General features: G+C 37.3%; 1 protein-coding gene across 1 annotated transcript; it reads right to left on the bottom strand.

Moving 5' to 3' along the window:
- Positions 1 to 12640: 12640 nt before the first annotated feature.
- On the bottom strand, positions 12641 to 19992 carry LOC136848251 (secretory phospholipase A2 receptor-like). The gene is made up of 4 exons (XM_067120627.1): positions 19815 to 19992; positions 16660 to 16838; positions 15710 to 15886; positions 12641 to 15466 (listed from the first exon to the last, which is right to left on the bottom strand). The coding sequence occupies exons 2-4, from the start codon at positions 16823 to 16825 to the stop codon at positions 15216 to 15218; spliced, it is 594 nt and encodes a 197-aa protein (XP_066976728.1). The 5' UTR covers positions 16826 to 16838; positions 19815 to 19992; the 3' UTR covers positions 12641 to 15215.
- Between the last annotated feature and the right edge of the window lie 4140 nt (positions 19993 to 24132).

Genomic DNA, 24132 nt, shown 5'->3' with positions numbered 1-24132 from the left:
GAGCGAGCACGGCCGCGTCAGTGATTCCGCCGTAGTTCGCCCTGCGACTCACAGGTGGCACCACTCACCAACGTTCGCCTCTGCACAACGTTCCTTTAAAATAACGTTTGGCTTTCTTTTAAATTTGTCTTAAATTTAAAACGCATTTAAGGTAATGATACGGCGAACAGGGTAAACGATTTTAAATCTCATTACTTATCGGAAAAACATAAAGATTTGTTGTTCTTTAAGAAGAGTATTCCTACAGGACGTGATCTTGTTCAAGATTTTTTTAGGTATATTTTTAAACCAAATGGCAGTAGACGTGAAGTAAATGCAGAACGCACAGGAATGCAATAAAGTAAAACCTGTTGCACTTGATAAACAGACTAGATATTCATTAAAATATGTGAAATCTTAGTCAGTGAATAATAATGATACTGCAAAACTGCTACAAACAATAATAGATAAAAATAATAATAATACAAAGAATGAGAATAAGTATAGAATAATGAAGGAGATTTATAAAAAAAAGACACAATTACCATCGTTCAGTATGCGAGTATTTAAATGCTAACGCAATCATACTGCAGAATGTTTGAAAACCAACCGACTACAAACCTTGGAATTTCAAGGGGATGAAACACGGTCTATAGACACGGCTTCGTTTCCCTGGCGATCTCATTCAGACTCTCAGATATTATTATTATTATTATTATTATTATTATTATTATTATTATTATTATTATTATTATTAAAGAAAGAAGTAAGTGCTGTAGGAACGGTTCTTAATAAACATATAAAAATCAACCCATTTTGGTGTAAATATTTGAGTAGGTGAAACAAGGAAGGTATTCAAAATACAGAGAAGAGACGAGACTCAAATTGTCTAGGTAAGCCAAGGTGGGAATATAGGAAGAGACTGTTTAACTGATTCTCCTTTATGGAAGTGAAGTTCTGGTGCTGATTGTGAATGTTCAGTTGTTTGTGTAGCATATGTGGCATCATAAGGAATGTAAAGGAGAGAAATGTGGAGACACAAATAGTGACAAGATCAGCATAGGTTAAAAGATGGGACAATATATTTTGAGATGGTCTGATCATATGGGAGGAAAGGAGGACAACAGGTCGGTGAAAGAGTAAACAATTTGGAAGTCTTCTGCACAGCAGTTTCATCCACAACCCAACAGTTGAAAAATGAATGTACAGTGACTGTAGTCTTGTTTAGTTATTTTGGAGCCATTTTTTCCTTGTCTGAGGGAATATTTTACTGTTGAAATTTTATATATATATTGCAATTACAAATCTACTGTATATATATATATATATATATATATATATATATATATATATATATATATATATATATATATATTATACTGTATATGTATGTATGTATAAACCTGGCCTCTGTACTTAGAATTCTGATACTTAGCGCGCCTACAAAACCTGGAAAAATACAAGTAATAATAATAATAGCAATAATCCTCGTCGCCATCATCTTACATCTGAATTTACGTCAAAACCTCAAGGAGTGCGTCCGAACCAGTCAAAAGTGAGATTTTCAGATTTAGCCAGCAACGGACACACACACACACACAACCACCACCACCACCATCATCATCATCATCATCATCATCATCATCATCACCTCTCGCTTGCAGAGTTTCGCGGTGCGGGAAAACCTGTTGACTGCCCTGATCTTCACCTTTAAGAAGAAGAACTCGCAAACGCACAAGCACACACAAACGCACGCACACTCACTCTCTCTCTCTCTCTCTCTCTCTCTCTCGCTCGCGCGCGTCAATCAGGCAGTCAATATTTCGGACGCCTCTTCCTTCCTACTTCTCCTCCTCCTCCTCCTCCTCTTCCTTCTCCTCCTTCTCCTTCTCCTTTCTTCCTTTCTTTCTTTCTGATCACTTGGAAATCCTCTTGTGGGTGGGTGGGTTCGGTTGGTTGGGGAGTGGGGAGGGGGATAGGGGAGCAGAGACGAAAATATCCTAACTCTCTCACTCTCTCTCTCTCTCTTTCTCCCCTGTTTCTCTATCTTTCTCTCTCCCCTCCGCTGTTTCTCTCTCCCTCTCCCCCCTGTTTCTCTATCTTCTCTCTCCCCTCCCCTGTTTCTCTCTCTCTCTCTCTCTCTCTCTCTCCCAGTTTTTTATCTCTCTCTCTCTCTCTCTCTCTCTCTCTCTCTCTCTCTCTCTCTCTCTCTCTCTCTCTCTCTCTCTCGTTTACCTGCTATATGGGTCATCTATTGTAATGTCTGTTCAAGTTCTTGGACTCTCAATGCCTCTCAGTATTACCCCCGAGAGTAATACTTCGAAATAAATCATTTATGATCAACAACGTGACCTAAATACGAGAATGATTTCCATTTTATTAGATATATGAGTATTTAGTCCCTATGATATGCAAATTATCATCATTTCTTTAAAATCGTCATTGATCTTTATGCTCGTTCATGTATGCAAAGTCGATATGCAACTGAAATATTTATTGCTCTCTCTCTCTCTCTCTCTCTCTCTCTCTCTCTCTCTCTCTCTCTCTCTCTCTCTCTCTCTCTCTATATATATATATATATATATATATATATATATATATTTATATATATATATATATATACATATCTATACACCTATATACCTATGTACAAAATATATATATATATATATATATATATATATATATACAGTATATACATATATATATATATATATATATATATATATATATATATATATATATATATATATATATATATATATATATATATATATATATATATACAGAGAGAGAGAGAGAGAGATAGACTTTAAAACGACACTTGAATTTGACACTTAAAAATTATAGTTTTCATTAAAAAATCACTTGTGTAAAAAATGTATGCCACTTGGTAGAGTCAGACTAAGTCGGCTTTATGCCAGCAGGTGGCCTTGGCCATAGGCTGCCTTTGGGAGCGGCAAATTGTCTTATTCAATTCCTGCACGGGTTCACATAGTATAATCCCACAATTATCCGCTTATCGGTCAGTTAATGTTTATTTATCTATTCATTCATTCATTCATAAGAGGAGTGATTGACCTCAATCTTGACAGGGCTGACCTTGACCTAAATATTTTTTCTGCCCACTTGCAAGGCAAACTGTAGACGTCTCTTCAGTTTCAGATGCATTTCTCTCTTTGCCCCTTTTTCATACATTCTTTTATGTGTCTCCCTGATAAACTGTCCAACTTCTTTAACTTTGCGATAATACTTTTAGTTGTATATGCTTTCCGGGAAGGCCTCCACAAATTTCTCTATGTAACACCCATGGGGACGCCTTTTTTCACAAGAGGTGGTCTGGTAGATATTTCATACCTTGGTAGGATATGAATAAAAGTTAAGTATACCTTAGTTTTACCAGACCACTGAGCTGATTAACAGCTCTCCTAGGGCTGGCCCGAAGGATTAGACTTATTTTACGTGGCTAAGAACCAAATATCCTATTGTGGAATATGGAATATCCTATCGTCGGATATAGAAATCCTATCCTTCAAAAGAGGCAAGACTGAGATATTAGATTACCAATCCATGATTGAAGAATAAGTCGATCGAATTCGGAAGGAAAGTCAAGAATGACATCTCATGAGATCTAGACTCAGAGAAAAATAAAATAGAATATAGGATTTAGATCAAAGGCCTGCCAGGCTGGGGAAGCGGGCCTGAGGAGGACCTGAACCACAAAGGTGAGGGGATCCAAGGTGCCCTAGGCAAGCCATATCGCAGTATATGGATTATCCTATTGTAGGATACAGAATATCCTATAATAGGATGTGGAAATCCTATCTTAGGATATGGATTACACTATCATAGGATACAAAAATCCTATTGCAGGGTATGGAATATCCTATCATAGGATATGGAATATCCTATCATAGGATATGGAATATCCTATTGTAGGATATGGAGTATCCTATCTTAGGATATGGAATACCCTATTGTAGGATGTGGAAATCCTATCTTAGGATATGGGATCCTATTGCAAGATTTGGAATATCCTACAGTAGGATATTCCATACCCTGGATAGGATATTCCATATCCCACCCAGAATATGGAATGTCCTATTGTAGGATATGGAGTATCCTATCTTATGATATGGAGTATCCTGCAAGGACACGCACAAAACTACCAATCTAAATTTAACCAGCTCTCCATTTTGCCTGAAGGACTGGAAAGGTCCTTCACGAATTTAACGATGACCTAGGGTGTTGTGACGCCAAACTTCTGCGTGGCACGATAGATACAACATGAAGATGGACAAAGATGGGCAGGATACAACAGCAGTTGATGGGGATACAATGTAAAATATGCCCACAAGGTTTTGTAACTGCAGTACTTTTTTTTTTTTTAATATGACAGCAATTCTGGTATTACAAAGTCTTTAAAAAGATTTTTTTCTTAACGTTACGTTCCAAATATTGTTTATCACTTAACGATGTTTAGAAAAATGTTTTTTTATACAGTAATTATTGGTGTGGGCCCTAAAAATATTTAACCCTTTCGATCCCTGTAGAAGGAAACTAACAATTTTTTTTTTTATTCTTAAGGACTAGGCCTATATATCTACATACAGCCTTGGAGTAAAAATTGTATTCTTTTAAGCAACACGCAAAAACATCTCAGTATTTAAGTAAAAAAAAATAACAAATTTACATATCCTTCTTTCACACTAATGGAAACCTCAGTCATTTCTGGGCACTGAATTCTACCAAGGGCACTGCAAGCGACATGAAAAATGCTCAGGTCTAAAACATTTTTTATGCTAGTGACCATGACTATATTCTTTAGCATACTTCTTGACTATATCTTAATCTTATTGGATATAGACCTATATTTTTCAACATATGTTGACCTTCTACAACACTGGGAAGCTGTGTTTTGAGAATTTCAATATATAAACAGCAAGGAGAATTTTTAAGTTTAGTGCCGTCTGACAAGGAATTATTTGAATATTATTTAATATGGTGGTGCTTGAGTTATATGTTCAGTTCAACTTTTTTTTCTGTCTTCGTAATTTTTTCTTCATTGTTTGCTCTTAATAGTGATCTTGCTTTCCTTATACGGTTTGTTATAGGCTAGGCCTAGGATTTTCTAGTTTGCGTCGGGCTACCTTTCTCTGTTAAAGAAAATTAACATAGTATTGACTTATCTGTCATAATTTATAACTTAATAGTAGGCTATAGTTTTAAATAATACTTCCTGATTTCTTATATGCAGTGCTATTTTGCATATAAGCAACCTATTATGAAAGAATAATGACAATTTAAACAATGTCACCAAACACGATGGAACATATGATTATGATAGTACGGCATAGAAATATAGAATCCTAATTTATAGAAAACTATACATACTATTTCATGGGGAACTTAAGCAAACTTATAAACTTTTTCATTCCAATATATTGTACTGTAGTACTGGCTTCAGGTGCACTTTAGATGAATAGCAGCCCTATATACTTGTACGAGATACGAAGCTCGTTACAAATACGGGCCAAATAATAATAATAATAATAAATCACATAGGCCTAGCTCGATCTGCAGAAACAAGGACAGGCCTAAGCTGTCGAAATCAAATAGGATATTTGACTGTTGTTATCTGGTAACGTTTTCTCGTCCTTTTGCCAGCAAGACCACAAAAAAAGTTGAACAAGAGTCATCAATTTTTTTTTCGGTTATAGGAGTGAAATTCATTGAGATCTGATGGTAAATGTAGAGACGGCCGCAAGAAAACATCATTTATTAGTGTAATTTTTTTTTTTACTGAAGGATATAGAAAATGGTGTATGTAATGCAGTACAGGTGAGTAATTAGAGAAATGTACCGAGATAGTGAGAGATATACCGTCTTTGTTTATATTTTTACTTTCATTCCCCAAGGGCTGGTACTAAACACGGTGTAGTACCATGTGTAGTACCAGCCCCATGAACAAAAGACGGTAAACTTCCCATTATCTCGGAACATTCCTCAAATTATCTAACCTGTAATGCATTATATACACCGTTCCATATTGTTTAACCAAAAAAATTATATTGATAAACGATATCTTCGTGAGGCCGTCTCCTTTACATTTACAGATTTGTTTTCTGAATATCAATTTTAACTTGATTTTGAATTTAATGACTTGTTTTCACCGACTTCTCCTTCCTTTAGATCAAACTTAATAAGTGGTTACATTACAACCAAAAGGACAATCTCTGTCAGTAGACTACCCACAAAGCAATTTAATCTGTCTTGACATGTAGGCCTACCATGAATTTGGGAAGAGGTAAAGTGGTCACACTTGTCTATTCAGGGCTCCATTTTCATATTTCACCTTGCCACATTTTAGGGACGTCTTTGAACAGCGTTCCTTGCTGGCATAAGACCAGTTTCATCTGAACCACGTCGTATCTAAATCTAAACCGACTAACTAACCTGTGAGCAGAAATGAAACTTGGATAAGAGTTGCCAGGTATATTCTTACTTGATGGTTTTGATGTCCCTTTAAATTTTTTTAATTAGCCTGCCTTAAAAAACAACTAAAAAATCTGTTTTAGAATCTAAAAGAGCATCAAGATAACAGAAAGAAAGTAAACAGATAATGAAAGAAAAGTACATTAAATGTCATTAAGAATGGCATAATTGGCATTTGTTCTCAGTAGCCATTCGTCTCCGATTATCAACAACGACTTCAGAGCGCCGTGAGAATTGGAAGTAGCCAGACGTCCTGCTAATGTGTTCGTTTGCTGCGCATTTATGGTAAGAATATTTTCCCATTTTCACTTTTGTATATCTTGTAAATCCATATAAAATAATATTATTTAATGTATATATATATATAATAAGAACAACAGAGAGACAATACCGTGTTTTAAAATAGGAAGTTACGATATTATTTTTTCAGCGTACACCCTCGCGCGGTGCACTGAAGGCATTATTTAAGGTTCTATGCGGCGTCCCTTAGGCACCTAACTGCATCCCCTTCCATTCCTTATTTTCCTCAACCTTCTAACAATCATTTCAGATTGCACCTGCAAGGTATTCCTCCTATTATAACTCTAGAACCTTTTTACTCTCAATTTCCCTTTCAGCCCCGAATGACCTCATCATAGGTCCCAGTACTTGACCTTTGGCCTAAATTTTATACTCCCTTCTGCACACGCACTCTCAGTAAAATGCCGGTTAAACTCAATTTCGCCAGAACCTAACCTGCTTACTTATAATTGGTCTGCAGTTATCGAAAGACTGAAAGGCAATGATTGTTCTTCCATGACCAGTGAAATGCGGGTCATTTAATGAAATTGACATAGGTAAAAATCTCTTGAATGGTAACTTTCAAGGTTGCTTTAAAGTTTAAATACTACGCGTACAGTATGTTTGTTCCATGTAGTCCTACTTTTGACCGGGCTTGCAGCCTTCTCTGAATAGTATGTGGGAAGCTTTCCACTTCAGTTATATATAGGGTGACCAGACGTCCCCCCACAGTCCCTCATTTCGAATCTCTGTCCCCCCAAAAATCACTACCTTTGGGGGACTTAGTAATGTCCCCCTTTACGGAATTTGCCCGCCATGTGTTCCCCATTGCATAATACAAATCATAATAAACTGCTAATTGTTCAAAGATAAGAGTTAAGACATTTTTTCTCGAAACCTCTAAGCCTCTTGCTGCAGCATAGCTAGGTCGTAGACTGTACGAATTGTGCTCCATTTTCTTTAAACAAATAAAAGAAAATGAAAACAAACGCACCATTTATAAACGTATATGACTGGTAACCTCTCCTGCACTCGTCCATGTATGGCTAAGTCCAGCTACTACGTGTTGGGGTCCTAAGGAAGAGACGCTGCTAAGAACCGTAAGTAATGCCTACAGCGCACCGTGTGAGGTACACTGACGGCACTGTCCCCCACCACCCCCCACGGAGTGACATTTATTAAGGGTATTTTTTTGTAAACCAGAGGATCAGTAATGGTAGTCATGGATGAATGACAATATTAAGAGGGAAATTCGAACAACGGAAACATATGCTATAATGTTCCTTGTTAATGTTAGTTGTCATTAACAGTATTGAAAGACTGGGCTTAAATAGTAACGTATACTACGTCACGCCGTCAATTACGTCATTACCTTCTTGCTTTGTAACGAGATTACCCGAGCTAAAACATGCATTACCATTTAGACAATAAAAACGGTTTAAGCTTTCCCTGGCTTACTTTTCAATTGATTTACAAGATACAGTGGATATGCCTTTATAAGAAATTCGTTTTTTGACCAGAAAAATCCTTTTGAGAACATTTTAGATTGTTCCTTACAACCAGAGGATTATTTATTACTCCCACAACAAACAGAAATGTCAGGAATGGCGTGAAATTGAACAACTGCTTTGTAAACGACTACCCACTTCCCTCGTTGTACAACTGAACAACGACAGCTGTGAATTGCTTTGACTCAACGAGGATTCCTCCTGCGTGCTTGCAGAATTCCTGGGCTTCCTTCCACGCCAGGAGCGGAACGTACTTTTGGACGTAGAAACACTTGCCAAGGACGTGGGTGTAGGACGGAGGACCGGTCCTGAAGCTTGAGGCAGGATAGAGAAAGATAGGCCTAGAAAAAAGCTATCAAGGGGGAATCATATCGGATTTTGTTTTTGTTTTTAATATATTGTTTTGTTTAGATATACTTTATTACTTTACTGAAAGCATCACGTGTAAAAACTTCATCTTTCTACCGCTCCCTTTCATCTCTTTTTCGAACACCTGACGAAGGGCGCCGGTGAGTTCGGTGACGCCCGTTGTGGGTTAGCTCTCTTGGCAGACAACCGGTTACGACCAGAAGAGGAAACACCACCGTCAGGGCTACGGCAAGTTTTCCTCCCAGGGAAGCCAACGTCATATGTTGTCTGAAAGCGCCTTTTAGGTTTGGAAAAGATATTAGTATTGCCGTTGCAGTTTCTCTTATTTTACTACGGAATTGGTCAGTTTATCATGTATATCGTATATGGCATTCTAGGGTCCCGCAGAGCGCCTTTCGAAAATTGTGCATACTGCACAAATGATATGCACGAAATAAAACCAGCATGTAATCCAGTGCCCTTACAACACTTAAGGAAGAACGTACATTTTTTTAGACAGGAAATACTTCTCACCGAAGAGTTTTTTCTTAGGCCTATGTTTCAGCTTCGCATCATATTTTGCAACGAGCTGCTTCTTGTTTGTGAGAGCAAGACGTCTTAGGGAGAGTTTTTTTCAACTTGACAAGACGAGGCGTTTTTCAACCGTCTCCATCAACTAACTATCTGACGCCCTTGTTAAATTTGGAGGAGGTTTTACCGGAAACCAGTTCGCGAAAGGTTTGAAAGTAGTGTTGCTAAGTGTAGTTTACCAGATTTTATTCTTTGCTTCAATCTGCGCTGAGAATTGTTTCATCCTCTGGTATAAGATGTTTTGTCGTACTTACCTACGAATTTGTAAAAGATAACATCAGTGTAAAGTTTCCGTCTGTGTTTAAGCAGTTATTGGAGTGATTGGGAAATTCGTCCAAATTGGCAGTTATACAGCACAGAAGACCTTGGCGACAGTATTATTATTATTATTATTATTATTATTATTATTATTATTATTATTATTATTCAGAACATGAAACGTATTCATATGGAACAAGCCCACAGTGGCCATTGACTTGACACTCAAGCTTGCAAAGAGTAAGGCGTTCTTTAGGGAGAAGTAAGAGGATGTAAAGTGAAATACATAAAGAAGAGATCCCACGTATTAAAAAAGAAAAAATAAGTTAATAAAGTAATAAATAGATAAAAATTTATTAAAAAGCAAGGAGAATAGTATTAGGGTAGTAATGCATTGCATCTTCTCTTGAACTTCTGAAGTTCCAGTTGCCAGGCATCCCCTGGAAGCCTGTTCCAGTCCAGCAGTGTGAGAAATCAAAGACCTCTGGAACTGAGAAGTTCGACAGCGAGGCACATTTACTGCATGTTGGTGCTGTTGTTCAGGGAATCTGAACCTAATCTATTTTGACCTAAGGAGATAAATGTAGAATCGTGATCAACTCTCGATAAAAAGGCTTCGTAACAGACCAATTTTTATTTTCACGAACTCGTTAAAAAAATGTGGGTGGGACCTTAGTTTGTTTATAAATCCAGCCACTGAAAAGACTTCACATACTCTGATCAGTCACTAATGCTTCGTAGTTTCAAGAATGTTGAAAAAATAATGATAAAAAAAGATTTTACTAACCTTATTTGTAGTTCTAGTTCAGCAAAATGCTGCTACTTTTCCTCGTAGGCCTATAAAGGGCTCAGCGGTGTTGTCAGTTTATATTTGAACAACTGGATATGAGATGTTTTCCTCAAAGTGTTCAGTGCACAAGGACAAACGCTTTCATTTCTGATGTACTCACTCTAACCCAGATGTAACGCCAGTTTTAGCAACCATAAATCAATCAACCAACCACTCAATCCCATGGGATTCACAACCTTATACCAGACACGAAGCATTAAAATTCCAAGCCATTGGCAATATTAAGGCGGGTATAAGTACGTCTGGGACTGAGTTGGTATTGGTGTGACTGGGAGCAAGGACAGATTCTCTCTCTCTCTCTCTCTCTGTCTCTCTCTCTCTCTCTCTCTCTCTCTGTCTCTCTCTCTCTCCTCCCCCCATACCAGCTGCTTGTGAAATATGAAAACTGCTTCATGCTACGGGCCTTACGAAACTATGGTATCTCTCTCAATCAACCCTGACGGGAACAGTTCTATAGTGACCCAGACACGCTCTGACCTCAACACAGCTCTCTCTCTCTCTCTCTCTCTCTCTCTCTCTCTCTCTCTCTCTCTCTCTCTCTCTCTCTCTCTCTCTCAGCTGCAGAGTAGATTAGGCAATTTGATTATTCTTATTCTGCCGCGTGTAGGCAGAGCTTTAAAGTGTTTATAGTACATGGGACTAGTCCTTCCGTAAATCCAGTGGCTTGCGGGATTTGCCGGGGGGCGGGGGGCAGGGTGATTGGAAAAGAGGTGAGGGAAGAGGAATTCTATTTTAATTTCTTCAAGGCCATTCGTCCATTTTTCAATATTCAGATTGGATCGGTCAAGGCTCGGTGCAGTTCAGTACTCCCAGGATTAGGCGTAATACTCAATTCTTCCAGGACTAGCCTCAATACTCAGTACTTCCAGCATTATCCCTAATACTCAGTACTTCCAGGATTAGCACGAATACTCAGTACTTCCAGGATTAGCCCTAATATTCAGTACTTCCAGGATTAGCCCTAACATTCAATGCTTTCAGGATTAACCCTAATACTCAGTACTTCCAGGATTAGGCTTAATACTCAGTACTTCCAGGATTAGGCCTAATACTCAGTACTTCCAGGATTAGCCCTAATACTCAAAACTTCCAGGATTATGCTTAATATTGAGTGGTTCCAGGATCAGCCCTAATGCTCAGCACTCCCAGGATTAGGCCTAGTGCACAGTACTTCCAGAATGAGGCCTAATACTCGAGTACTTCCAGGATTGGGTCTAATAATCAGTACCTCGAGGATTAGCCTCAACACTCAGTACCCCTAGTATTAACCCCAGTACTCAATACATCCAGGATTAGGCCTAATACCGTGACTATCTTTGTCAGCTTCTTCAGTGTTTAAATCATTATATATAGAACTTGATGTTTTAATCCTCTTTACATACTCATTCTTGGTTCTTGAAAAGAACGATTATTACTTAAGGTAGGCTACTTTGCAGCGCCCCTTCGGCCCCTAGCTGAAACCCCTTTCATTCCTTTTACTGTGCCTCCGTTCATATTCTCTTTCTTCCATCTTACTTCCCACCCTCTCTTAACAATTGGTTCGTACTGCAACTGCTTTGGGGTTTTCCTCCTGTTGCACCTTTCAAACCTTTTCACCGTCAATTTCCGTTTCATCGCTGAATGACCTCATAGGTGTAACAGGAGGAAAACCTCAAAGCAGTTGCACCATGAATCAACTATTAGGAGAGGGTGGAAAGTAAGATGGAAAAAAGAGAATATGAACGGAGGTACAGTAAAATGAATGAAAGGGGTTGCAGGTAGGGACTGAAGGGACGCTGCAGAGAACTTAAGTAATGCCATATGGTGCACCGCGTGAAGTCCAATGACGGCACTAACCAACCACCCGTTCGGAATTTATTCAGGTCATAGGCTAATTTTAACACCATCACTATACTTAGACCTGTCAGAATTGTATTTCTTAATGGCCGTATTGGAACAACATTCCTGAAGACATCGTGCAATCGGAACTTCTTCTTCAGAAGTTCAAGCGAACATGCAATGCATTGCTACCCTAATGCTAATCTACTTGCATTTTCATACATTTTGATCTGTTTATTAACTTATTTTTTGTTCTTTATTTCCTCTTACTTCTTCCTAATGAACTCCTTAATATTCTTTGGAAGCTTGAAATTCAGGATAGTGGCCCCTTTGGTGGTCTTGTTCCATATGAATAGGTTACATCTACTGAATAATAATAATAATAATAATAATAATAATAATAATAATAATAATAATAATAATAATAATAATAATAATTATTATTATTATTATTATTATTATTACTATTATTATTATTATAATGAATGAAGGATCTTATTTGAGAAAAAATGCCTTTTCGTTCTGACATGTTTATTTAACCTGGTTGTTTGCCAGGGTTATACGTCCTGGTTAATGAAAATAACGTGAAAACAAAGATATGCATTTTGTATGAAAATGTCAAAAGTAAATTTGGTGTTAGTATCGTTTAAGACAATAATTATTATCATTAACAGGCAAATATTATCAGTATAACTTAAGTACAGCGGTCAACTACATATATACTTTAAAATTAAGCTAATATTCGATGCTAGAGTTGCTGAAACGTATAATAATAATAATAATAATAAAAGTAAATATATGGAAGCTTTACAGTCTCTCATAGTACTAGTTAGCACTGATGATGCACGCATGCGCAGTTATCACTGAGCTGCGACCATCTTGCTCACGAGCGGAGATCTTGGAAAACAGTGAGCTGAACAAATCTCTGGGGGTGATGTCCCAATGACTGGTGTCCCAAGGACATCCCCTGCAGCAGACCCAATTCAGACCCAATTCTCTCCTCTGCCAGAACTTGTTTTATAATCAAGCGTAGATGGAATGGAACGGATGTAAAATTGAAGCCACAGGGCAAGCACTGGGACCTATATGGGGCCATTTCAGTGCTAAAAGGTAAACATTTTCTAAAGTCGTAACAGGATGAAAACTTCACAGTTGCATTATGAGACAACTGTTAGGAAAGTAAGATGGAAGAAGTAGAATATAAATGGAGGTACAGCAAAAAGGAATGAAAGTGATAGCAGCTAGGGACCTTAAGGGACCCTCCAAAGAACCTTGCGTAGTGCCTACAGTGCACCGCGTGACGTGCACTGACAGTACTACCCTTCTCAGGAAACAGCCCACATAGGAACTGACCTAAAAAGAATTTTTATGTGAAACTTGCTGCAACTGGCTGATGAGCGGTAATTTTATAATATAAAATTTACAAACTTGTAACTTGTTCGTAGTTAACCTTTCGGTTGTAGCGTGAATCCATAACAATTACAAAACATGATCGACAAAGCAAAGACGTAATTATCGGTTATGCCTTCGTAGAATCTAAAAAATCGGAAATACACTGTAGGAGAATTGAGGAATTCCTTGTATTTTTTCCGAGTCACCTTCAGAATGCTCACACATTATCAAGGTGACTAACGCAGCTAGGGGAGAGAGAGAGAGAGAATTTACCCATAAGTTAGAGCTGTTTGCAGAGAGAGAGAGAGAGGGAGAGAATTTGCCCGTAGGTTAGCATTGTTTGATCAGGAAAATATAACTTTCCCATTCTATAATTATTTACCTTAAGTGATATCACGAGATTAAAAACGAGGGAATTTTGATAGCCTGTAGATAAACGTCTTCTCAGTTTCTCCAGTAACTGGGAAAGTGGTGATTATACTGTGAAATTTTTTTGTTTCCTGATACTTTGCCGATAGATCCCAGCCAATCGTTGTGAAAATACATTCACTCCCTCTTTCTCTCGCTTCGTAATGTGCACCTTTCTGAATTGCAGGCTGCTCCAGGTGCGAGAAAGATCCCGTGATATAGTTATGATTTAAAACTGACAGCTGTTTGCAATACAAATGTCGTGTACCGGAAATATTCGAACGTAAATGCCACCAAGTCTCCGAAGAAAGAGAAGAGTGAGTATTGAAGAAGTTCCATTTTTAAATGTCATATAAGTTCCACTTGAATACTGGTTAAAGTTAACTTCCATACATTTCCAGCCCGATTATACAATAAATTGCATAGTTTTCCAGCTCGATTATACAATAAATTGCATAATTTTCCAGCTCGATTATACAATAAATTGCATAGTTTTCCAGCTCGATTATACAATAAATTGCATAGTTTTCCAGCTCGGTTATACAATAAATTGCATAGTTTTCCAGCTCGATTATACAATAAATTGCATAGTTTTCCAGCTCGATTATACAATAAATTGCATAGTTTTCCAGCTCGATTATACAATAAATTGCATAGTTTTCCAGCTCGATTATACAATAAATTGCATAGTTTTCCAGCTCGATTATACAATAAATTGCATAGTTTTCCAGCTCGATTATGCAAATGTTTTATGAAAGCAAAACACGAGAGAGAGTAGTTTTAAAAGTCGACGATACTCTCACACTCCGCGACAACCTCTTGTGACGCCAGTTTTAGTAGTTATAAACCAATCAATCAGTCAACAAAACAACCTTGAGATATTCAAATTAATCACGAACATTTTTACCCTCGTGACGCCAGTTTTAGTAGCCTTAAATCAACCAATCAAGTCAATGAAACAACCTTTAGAAATTCAAATAAATCACGAACATTTTTACCCTTGTGACGCCAGTTTTAGTAGCCCTAAAATCAATCAATCAATCAAGTCAATAAAACAAACTTTAGATTTTCAAATAAATCACGAACATTTTTTACCCTTGTGACGCCAGTTTTAGGAGCCCTAAAATCAATCAATCAAGTCAGTAAAACAAACTTTAGATTTTCAAATAAATCACGAACATTTTTACCCTTGTGACGCCAGTTTTAGTAGCCCTAAACTCAATCAATCAAGACAACAACCTTTAGAGATTTCGACAAATCACCAACATATCGTGCACCTTCTTCCCCTTTTAGGGCAACTGGCAGACGTAATGCGTCTTGCTCTTGCAGTCCTTGGCCCTGAGTTCGAAGGGCCCGTCCTTGTACATCGTCAGCATGACGCAGTCGCCCGTCGCATCGTCATAGATGGGGTCATCCAGCTCGGAGACGGGGTCCTCGATGGGGCGACCTGAGGTCCACTTGAATTCGGTGCTGTTGGGGCTGACTCGTTCTCCGCCTACCCACAGGCGGTTGAAGATGCCCCGGAAGATTTTCTCGGCCACTGGAGGATGAGAGAAAAAGGGTAAGTCTCGCTTACAACGGCTACTGGTTCGTAAAACTAATTTTTCACACACATATATATATATATATATATATATATATATATATATATATATATATATATATATATATATATATATATATATATTTGTATGTATATACTCACATACAAAGGCCACCGTTCATTAAACCAAAACGAATTTTTCTTATATATATATAATACACATACACACACACAACTCACTGCCGGTGTTGTACAACTGAGCAACGACTGCTCCGAAGTGCTTGGGCTCAGCGAGGATGCCTCCTGCTTGCTTGCAGAAGGTCTGTGCTTCCTTCCACGTCAGTAGGGGGATGTACATGTGGATGTAGAAGCACTCGCCGAGGACGTGGCTGTAGGGCGGAGGGCAGTTCCTGAAACCTGAAGAAGGAGGGTGACGGATGAACCTCGCAGATATCTTTAAATAGACGTCGAAGATTCAGTTTGTTTGTGGATGACTGTGACAGTTTATGAGACGTCGGATCTTTGGAAATATTCAAAGGGGTTGAAAATGTTCGGATGGGCTTTCAATACAGGGCAGCTTTACCAGAGAGTGATGCTTAGAAATGTATACGAATACTTAGTAATACGCTACAGTATTCATCTGGGTTTGATGACTGACATTACAAAAGGTTGGTTTTTGTGTCTATTATTATTTATTGAATTATATTTTATATAGGAATAATCTACGCGCTATTATTCTTTATCGGTTATATTTTATTAAGGAATAATCTACGTGCCATCTTCAATCAAATTTACAATTGACTGAAAGCGCTCATACTTCTGCTTCTTTTAACGTGCTCTTTTCCCATTTGTATGGGGTAAGCACGATGCCTTCTTTTTGAAGGACTTTGATTTGGCTTTGGGGTAGACTGTAGTCTCGATCGGCTGCCCTGCCTGTCATCGCTTAGACCCCGGTAGCGTATGTACATGTATTGTACCAGTCACCAGCGCCCTTTCTCCCAGCAGCGAGGAGACGTTGCGCGGTTAGGTCGACAGCCGAGACGTGTGAGGTGTCTGTTATGTGTTTAGAAGATGTTGGAGTGGCTTTGTTTGTGTGTGTGTTAGCCTGTAACACCCATTACAGAAACCATTAAACCCTGATTGTATACTTCCATCCAGTCACAAGAAAACCTCGAGCTTTCTACCGCTACCTTTCGTCTCTTCCTCGAACAACTGACGGAGGGCTTCAACGAGGCCTGTCTCTCCCGTTGCGGGTTTGGTCTCTTGGCCCAGGACCTCTCTCTCAGCTCCTGAAGCGAAGAAGAGGAACCCCACCGTCAGGGTTAAGGCGAGTTTTCCTCCCAGCGTAGAAGCCATGGTCTTGCGCTATCTGGAAATTACGAGATACATTTAGAAGGCATCCGGTAAATTCTGACACAGTATCTCGCGTTTTACTAAAAGAATTCCATATTTTATCATTTTAATAAATATATCTTGTATCTGAGGCCGTGGGGATTCATTTACGCACGTCGTGGGCACCTCTGTAAAAACATAAGCATGTTTCGTTTTATTAAAAAATGTTGAAATAATGTTCTTATATCTCTAATAAATCGTGAATGTTCTCTTTCTCTCTCAGCAGGTCGACCACACAAAAAAGTCTTATATAATGAAGTAGATAATAAGAATGGATACCTCGAAATAAAGACAAATATATACATCATTGGATTTTATACAATAACCAGAGGAAAAATGAAAAATAAAATTGCACCTCTACTTAAATTAACAAAAACACTGACGTATTTTTGCTTTCTAAAAGTAATTCCATGTTTCAATGAAATCAATGAAGGCCTTTTTATCTTCTCTAAATCTTCATTACAACCTCTGCTTCTGGTCAGTAGTCTGAAGGCTATTTGGTACAGGAAAAAACTCTACCAACATCCAGTGTACCCCGTAGGGGAATAGTGTCGTCAGTGCACCTCATGCAGTGTTCTGTAGGCATTACTTCAGGTTCTTTGCAGCGTGCCTTCGGCCCCTAGCTGCAACCCCTTTCGTTCCTTTTACTGTACCTCCTCTCATATTCTCTTTCTTCCTTCTTACGTTCCACCCTCTCCTAGCAATTGATTCATAGTGCGACTGGTTTGAGGTTTCTCTCCTGTTACACCTTTCAAACCTTTTACTGTCAATTTCCGTTTCAGCGCTGAATGACTTCATTGGTCTCCCAGTGTTTGGCCTTTGGCCTATAAATTCTATGTTCAATTCAGTTCAATATCAGGCCACTCTGAAAACGTTGTAACTGGAATGCTGTTGTGTGGGAGATTTGCAAGAATTAAATTTATTATTATTATTATTATTATTATTATTATTATTATTATTATTATTATTATTATTATTATTATTATTATTATTGTTGTTGTTGTCGTTGTTTAAAAATATTCACAGTAGCAAGAGTCTTGAAATGGAGAAACAAATCCACAGTTATGTACGAGTACAAATTGTTTTTGAAAATAAATTAAACAGAGCTTTCGGGAATCCGTTCGATTCCCCCTTTTCGAACAGATTCCCGAAAGTTCTCTGTTTAGATTTATTTTTAAATATATCTGTACCCATAAATAACTGGATTTGTTTCTCCATTATTATTATTATTATTATTATTATTATTATTCTAAGCCATTCAGTAAAAGGCGTTAAGAAGAGCGAGAGGAGAGTAAAAAAAAAATTATTAAAAATAAAGCAACAGTAAGCAAAAGATTATATGTAATCATTAACGGCGTGCAGTTTGAATCGGTCTAATTGTTACAAAGAACGATCCCTGTAAACACGAATTCCCGCCATGCGTCAAGGCGTGTTTTGGCTATTTAACGGTCGGTTTCTTTGGATTAAACCGGTCTTATGCATCTGGCCTCTCACAATCTAAATGAGAGGAGTATCTAATTAAGTTCCCAAAACCTAGATCAGTTTTAGGTAGACTACTTTCAAATATTCGCAAGCGGCTTAAAAGTGTGGTTTCATTTCTTTTCGTAAACTGTGTTTTGAGACTAAGGTTTCCGGCGTTCGAAGCCTCAATTGCACGCATGAAAGATGTCTTCAAGGTTGCCCTCAGGAAGTGACGATGGGGAAAATCAGAACACACACACACACACACACACACACACACACACACACACACACACACACACACACAGGTAGAATGTAAGATAGGACGCAACCATTACGCTCAGCCCAGTGATCTATTCTCTCTAAATACGGGGGTAAACGCTCAAATTCTGAAAATTGGTTAAATTTTGCCAAAATTGCGCGTGACAAGTGACCCCTACCTTATACCTTGAGGGTGTGAGCGTTCTGACAGGCTCCTCTGAAAACGCTGAATGAATGGGTTGCTGAATTGTTATAGAGTTAACACATTCACTGAAAAAACGTGAAAAAGGAGACGCTAGTAAATAAATGAAAAAGAAGTAACAGTGTATGGCATTATGACGCTTTCACATTACGAGAAGATGGCTTTTGAGAGAAACAAGACTATGGTTACAGACACATTCATGCTTTTAACAGTGAATCATGGATGAGCATTTTCAAAATAGTCCATACACATCTATATAGGCCCTATATAGATGTGTATGGGGCTCGTCAGGAGCGCACTGAACTGCGCACAAGCGCACTGCGCCATTGCTTCTCTGTCTGTGGTTCTTAACCTTTTTCAGTGCCCGTACCCATAGATGTCTCAGAAAATGTTTTCGTGCCCCCATCCAATATAAATACTAAACAAACATGTGATAAATAATGGTAAATACTGTCTATAGTACCATTGCACTGCTTATCATGTCTCGCACCCCCTGGTTTAAGGTTTCGAACCCCTTCACTGTCCTATATCTTGCACGTATTCTCATGTTTCTTAATATATATATATATATATATATATATATATATATATATATATATATATATATATATATATATATATATATATATATATGTGTGTGTGTGTGTGTGTGTGTGTGTGTGTGTGTGTGTATATAGTGTGGATGAATACAGAATTGCGTAGAATATTCGCGTCGTAAATAATTTTTTTTATCTTTTATTAGTCGTCGTAAATCGTTAATAGAATTCCTAACCTACATTTATGAAGACTATCACCTAAATTTTACTGGTTTCCCAAAGTCTTCCTGCTCCTTCATTAAAAATGACGTATATTGCAGAAATAGTATACAAAAACCCATGTAATTAGGCGCCCTTTTAACACTTACGGAAAAAAAGGAACCACGAACTTCTGCATGTATTTTTTATTTAACCAAAAATACTTCTGACCGAAGAGTTGTTTCTTAGGCCTATGTTGAAGCTTGACATCACTTGTATTGAGTTTAAGCCTTACCTGTGAATGCAGAACGTCCGAGGGAGAGTTTTTTTCACTTCACAAGACGGGACGAGGTGTTTTCACTGGCACTATGCAACTGTCTGACGCCCATACTAAACTTGGAGGAGGTTTTACCGGAAACCAGTTTGTGAAAGGTTTATGAGAAAAGTTGCCAGGTCGAGTTTATCTCGGAAATGTTCTTCCTCACTTCGGTTTGTGTTGAGAATCGACCCAACCTGTAGTTTAAAATATTTCGCTGTATTCTCATATAAATTTATTATAGATAACATCACTGCGAAGTTTCCTTCCGTATTTAAACAGTTATCGAAGTGATTCGGAAATTCACCCAAACTGGCAACTCGACCGATATTGGCCTTGGCGGCAATAATCGGAATGTGTTCTTATTTTGACGTAAAGTAGATAATGTACAGTCATGATCGTTCCTAAATAACATGGTTTCGTAGCAGAGCAATCTTGCATTATTGTCAGACTCGTAAAAATATGCTGGAACGGACATAAGTTATTTTTAGATCCAAAAGACTTCGCGTATTCTGATGAGTCACCCTTGTACAATATAGTCTCAAGAATTAGTTAGGTGAAAAAATATAATGCAATTCACCATTTCGTTAACACTGTTTTATTTCAACTTTTTTTTCTATATCAAAGTAGTGCTATTTTCCACTGTAGGCCTACATGAGTCTACAGTGTTGTCAGTTTATACCTGGAAAACTGAAGAAGGTTTTTAACCTTTCAATGCACGAAGGCAAATAATGCTTTCACCTCTCACGGCAAGGGAAATCGGTAATCTCTCTTTACTGCTTTCACTCGACAGTTGCTTGTGTGTGAATTTTTGCTCAGTTAAAATCTTAGATTAAGCCTTAAGTGACCCAGACACCATACAGGATGGTAAGAATGCTATTACTGAAGTTCCTGAATCCTATAGTGATAATGTGAATGGTATAGGTCTATTGTGAAAAGGCTTTTCTGCCATTTAGATGCCCTCTCTCATAAGGAATTCAATAATTGTGCCTGTGTTAGTGCATAGATAGATGAATGTTACTCTCTCTCTCTCTCTCTCTCTCTCTCTCTCTCTCTCTCTCTCTCTCTCTCTCTCTCTCTCTCTCTCGTTCCATACCAGTTTCTTGTGAAATACGAAAACTGCTTCATGCTCCGGGCCTTACGAAATTACAATATCTCTCTCAATCAACCCTGGTAGAAACAGTTATAGTGACCTAGACTCACTCTGACCTTTAAACCAGGTCAACTACCAGTTGGCTGGATGAGAAGAATCCTCCCCCACCACGTCTCCACCCCTGGGCTCTCTCTCTCTCTCTCTCTCTCTCTCTCTCTCTCTCTCTCTCTCTCAGCTGAACAGTGGGTTACGTAATTTGACCTTATTTGTGAGCTACGTAGGATGAGTTCTGGTTTTTTTACATTTCTTTTTTTCTCAAACAATTTCTTTGCCTAAAACCACTCCGACGGGACCGTGGGGATTAGGGTATGAAGGATCGGTAAGAACCCGGGGGGGGGGGGGAGTTGTTTGCTGGTGCCGACAGTGCACCTCACGCGGTTCATTTCAGGCATTACTTAAGGTTCTTTGCAGCGTCCCTTCGGCTCTTAGCTGCAACCGCTTTCATTCCTTTCACTGTACCTCCGTTAAAATATTCTCTCTCTTTTCCATCTTACTTTCCTTAACCCTCTCCTAACAACTGATGCATGGTGCAACTGCTTTGAGGTTTTGCTCCGGTTACGCCTTTCAAACGCTTTTTCTTTTCAGCGTGAATGACCTCATAGGTCCCAGCGCTTGGCCTTTGACCTAAACTCTTTATTCTGTTCTGGATGGGTAAGGGAGGGGATGGTTTATCTGTTGTTTTTTTTTTTTTTTTTTTTACAAATTGAATAATAGTCTTCGCTGCATTGCATTATCATATTCAGGTTTCTCTATATATACATATTGCATTCTACTTGTTTTTTAAAGCCTTTTTTTTCAGGGCAATTTGGTTTTTAACACGTCGAAACTGACATAACATTATGAAACTATATCTTTACTGATAAATTACATTGGTATACCCGTAAGCGATTTTTGAAAATTATCTTCAAATGTATGATATTTGTCTTTTAAGTTGCAGCGCATTTTGTTGAATTGTTTACTAACTCATGAGGAAAACAAAGTAAAGATATAATGTAACGACCGAAAGCAATTTATTGCACGTGCCAGGTCAAACAAAGTGTAGAAAAAATGTTTGATAGAAATGTGATCGTGCGTTGTATGCATCTTCCTAATGCACACCGTATTCTTTGGAAGCTTGAATTGCAAGTCATTGGCCCCTGTGGGCTTGTTCTTTATGAATATGGTTCATATCCTGAATAATAATAATAATAATAATAATAATAATAATAATAATAATAGTTATTATTATTATTATTATTATTATTATTATTATTATTATTATTATTATTATTATTTCTGTCCACTTTATGATGAATCTCTCAACATATCCATTGGCTTGATTCGTAAAAAAAAAAATACCATTATACTTATTACTTGGCTCTTGTTCATTTCATCACTTTCATACCTGTGGAATTATTCTAGCATAATAATCATCCCTGCTTTTTCCTCCCGCCTTACAGGTGCAGAGCCGTCCATTCAAAAGGTTTTTATGCAAATGAAAGCGGGGAATTATTCTTGGACGTTGAGGCAAATGAGCAGTGAGTAGAAAATAATGTTTGTCGAAGTGAGAGAGATACATTTTCGTCCACTGTAAAAATTTGCTAATACTATGTACAGATTTTAAGTGGATTTCATATATATATATATATATATATATATATATATATATATATATATATATATATACATATATATTTATTTGTATGTATATATATATATATATATATATATATATATATATATATATATATATATATATACACAGTATATATTATATATTTTAAAGATAGATAGATAGGGGTGGGACAAAATACTAGCATTGTATTTCAGAGATTATAACTCATCAGAGGTTATTGTTGAATCTACAGTTTATTCGTAAAAAAATATCATTGTAGCCAATGCACTCATCGTCCTAAGTAACAAATTTTTAAAGGGTGTTGAATTTGTAGTGAAACGTGACGGTAATTCAGATAGATTAGACTGCTGTATTGGTAATAGTATCAGGATGTACTTTGTATTTATCATATGAGCAATAATCGTATAATAAACTCATTTGTCACTGAAATGTAACTGTGTGATCTATAATCGCATTGGAATATTCCTTCAAAAAATCCAAAGCATCTTTTATGCTTTAAAAAAATACGAAACTTTAAAGTTTTTGCGTGCCTTGGAAGAAATGAAGTTGTGTGTGAAAAAACACACACACACACACACACACACACACACACACACACACACACACACACACACACACACACACACACACACACACACACACACACACCTTACCTAACCAAACCAGTGACGAATTCTTTCCTGTATTATAATCATCGTCGGTCTTCGAAGAACTGTTTCCGTTTAAGAGATTTAGGTAAGTATACCTTAAATACACATTTTCTATTATTATATTATTATTATAAAAGAAAACTAATAATTTATGGGATACTACGATATTTATCTTTGCTTTCTCTTTTGAAGAGACTTCGTTGTGTAAAAATTGGTGTAGATTTTTTTCTTACCAACAACTTCATCATCATTCTACTGAAATGTCTTTCACAGTAATAAAACTTCGACATTCGTTATTAATGTCAAAATTTAACGTAAACAGGTCCGCGTTTAATTGTACAGCAAGCCATCTATACGCAGGCCTGTCCGGTGCGATTTCATTTCAAAAAATATAATTAAAACTATTTCTTCCCCTTATGTTTACGTATTTAGAAATAAATAAACGAAACAGTTCTCCACATTTTCTAATAATTTACTTACATTTTTATCGACTATTTTATTTGTTAATTTATAATTTCTTTTACGAGTGATCTCTTTCACCTTCTGTTACTTCTATCTAACGTACCCCAAATTCTTTGGAAGCTTGAATTTCAAGCCAGTGGCCCATGTGGTGGGCTTGTTCGATATGAATAGGGTTCATCTTTTGAATGATATTAATAACTACCTCCTATCAGGGAAGGCAACGTTATATATATATATATATATATATATATATATATATATATATATATATATATATATATATATATATATATATATATATTAACTTTATCACATACACAATTGTTCTGTGCATTAGTAGAATTACTAAAGGACCTCATTCAAACTGGATGGTATCTAATGGAGTTTTTATTCAGAAAAAGTTACAAGCTTTCTTGG

Source organism: Macrobrachium rosenbergii, chromosome 18 (genome assembly GCF_040412425.1).
Source record: "Macrobrachium rosenbergii isolate ZJJX-2024 chromosome 18, ASM4041242v1, whole genome shotgun sequence".
NCBI lineage: Eukaryota > Metazoa > Arthropoda > Malacostraca > Decapoda > Palaemonidae > Macrobrachium > Macrobrachium rosenbergii.
Note: the sequence above shows the minus strand (reverse complement) of the source record. Positions and strands in the feature narration are given on the sequence as shown.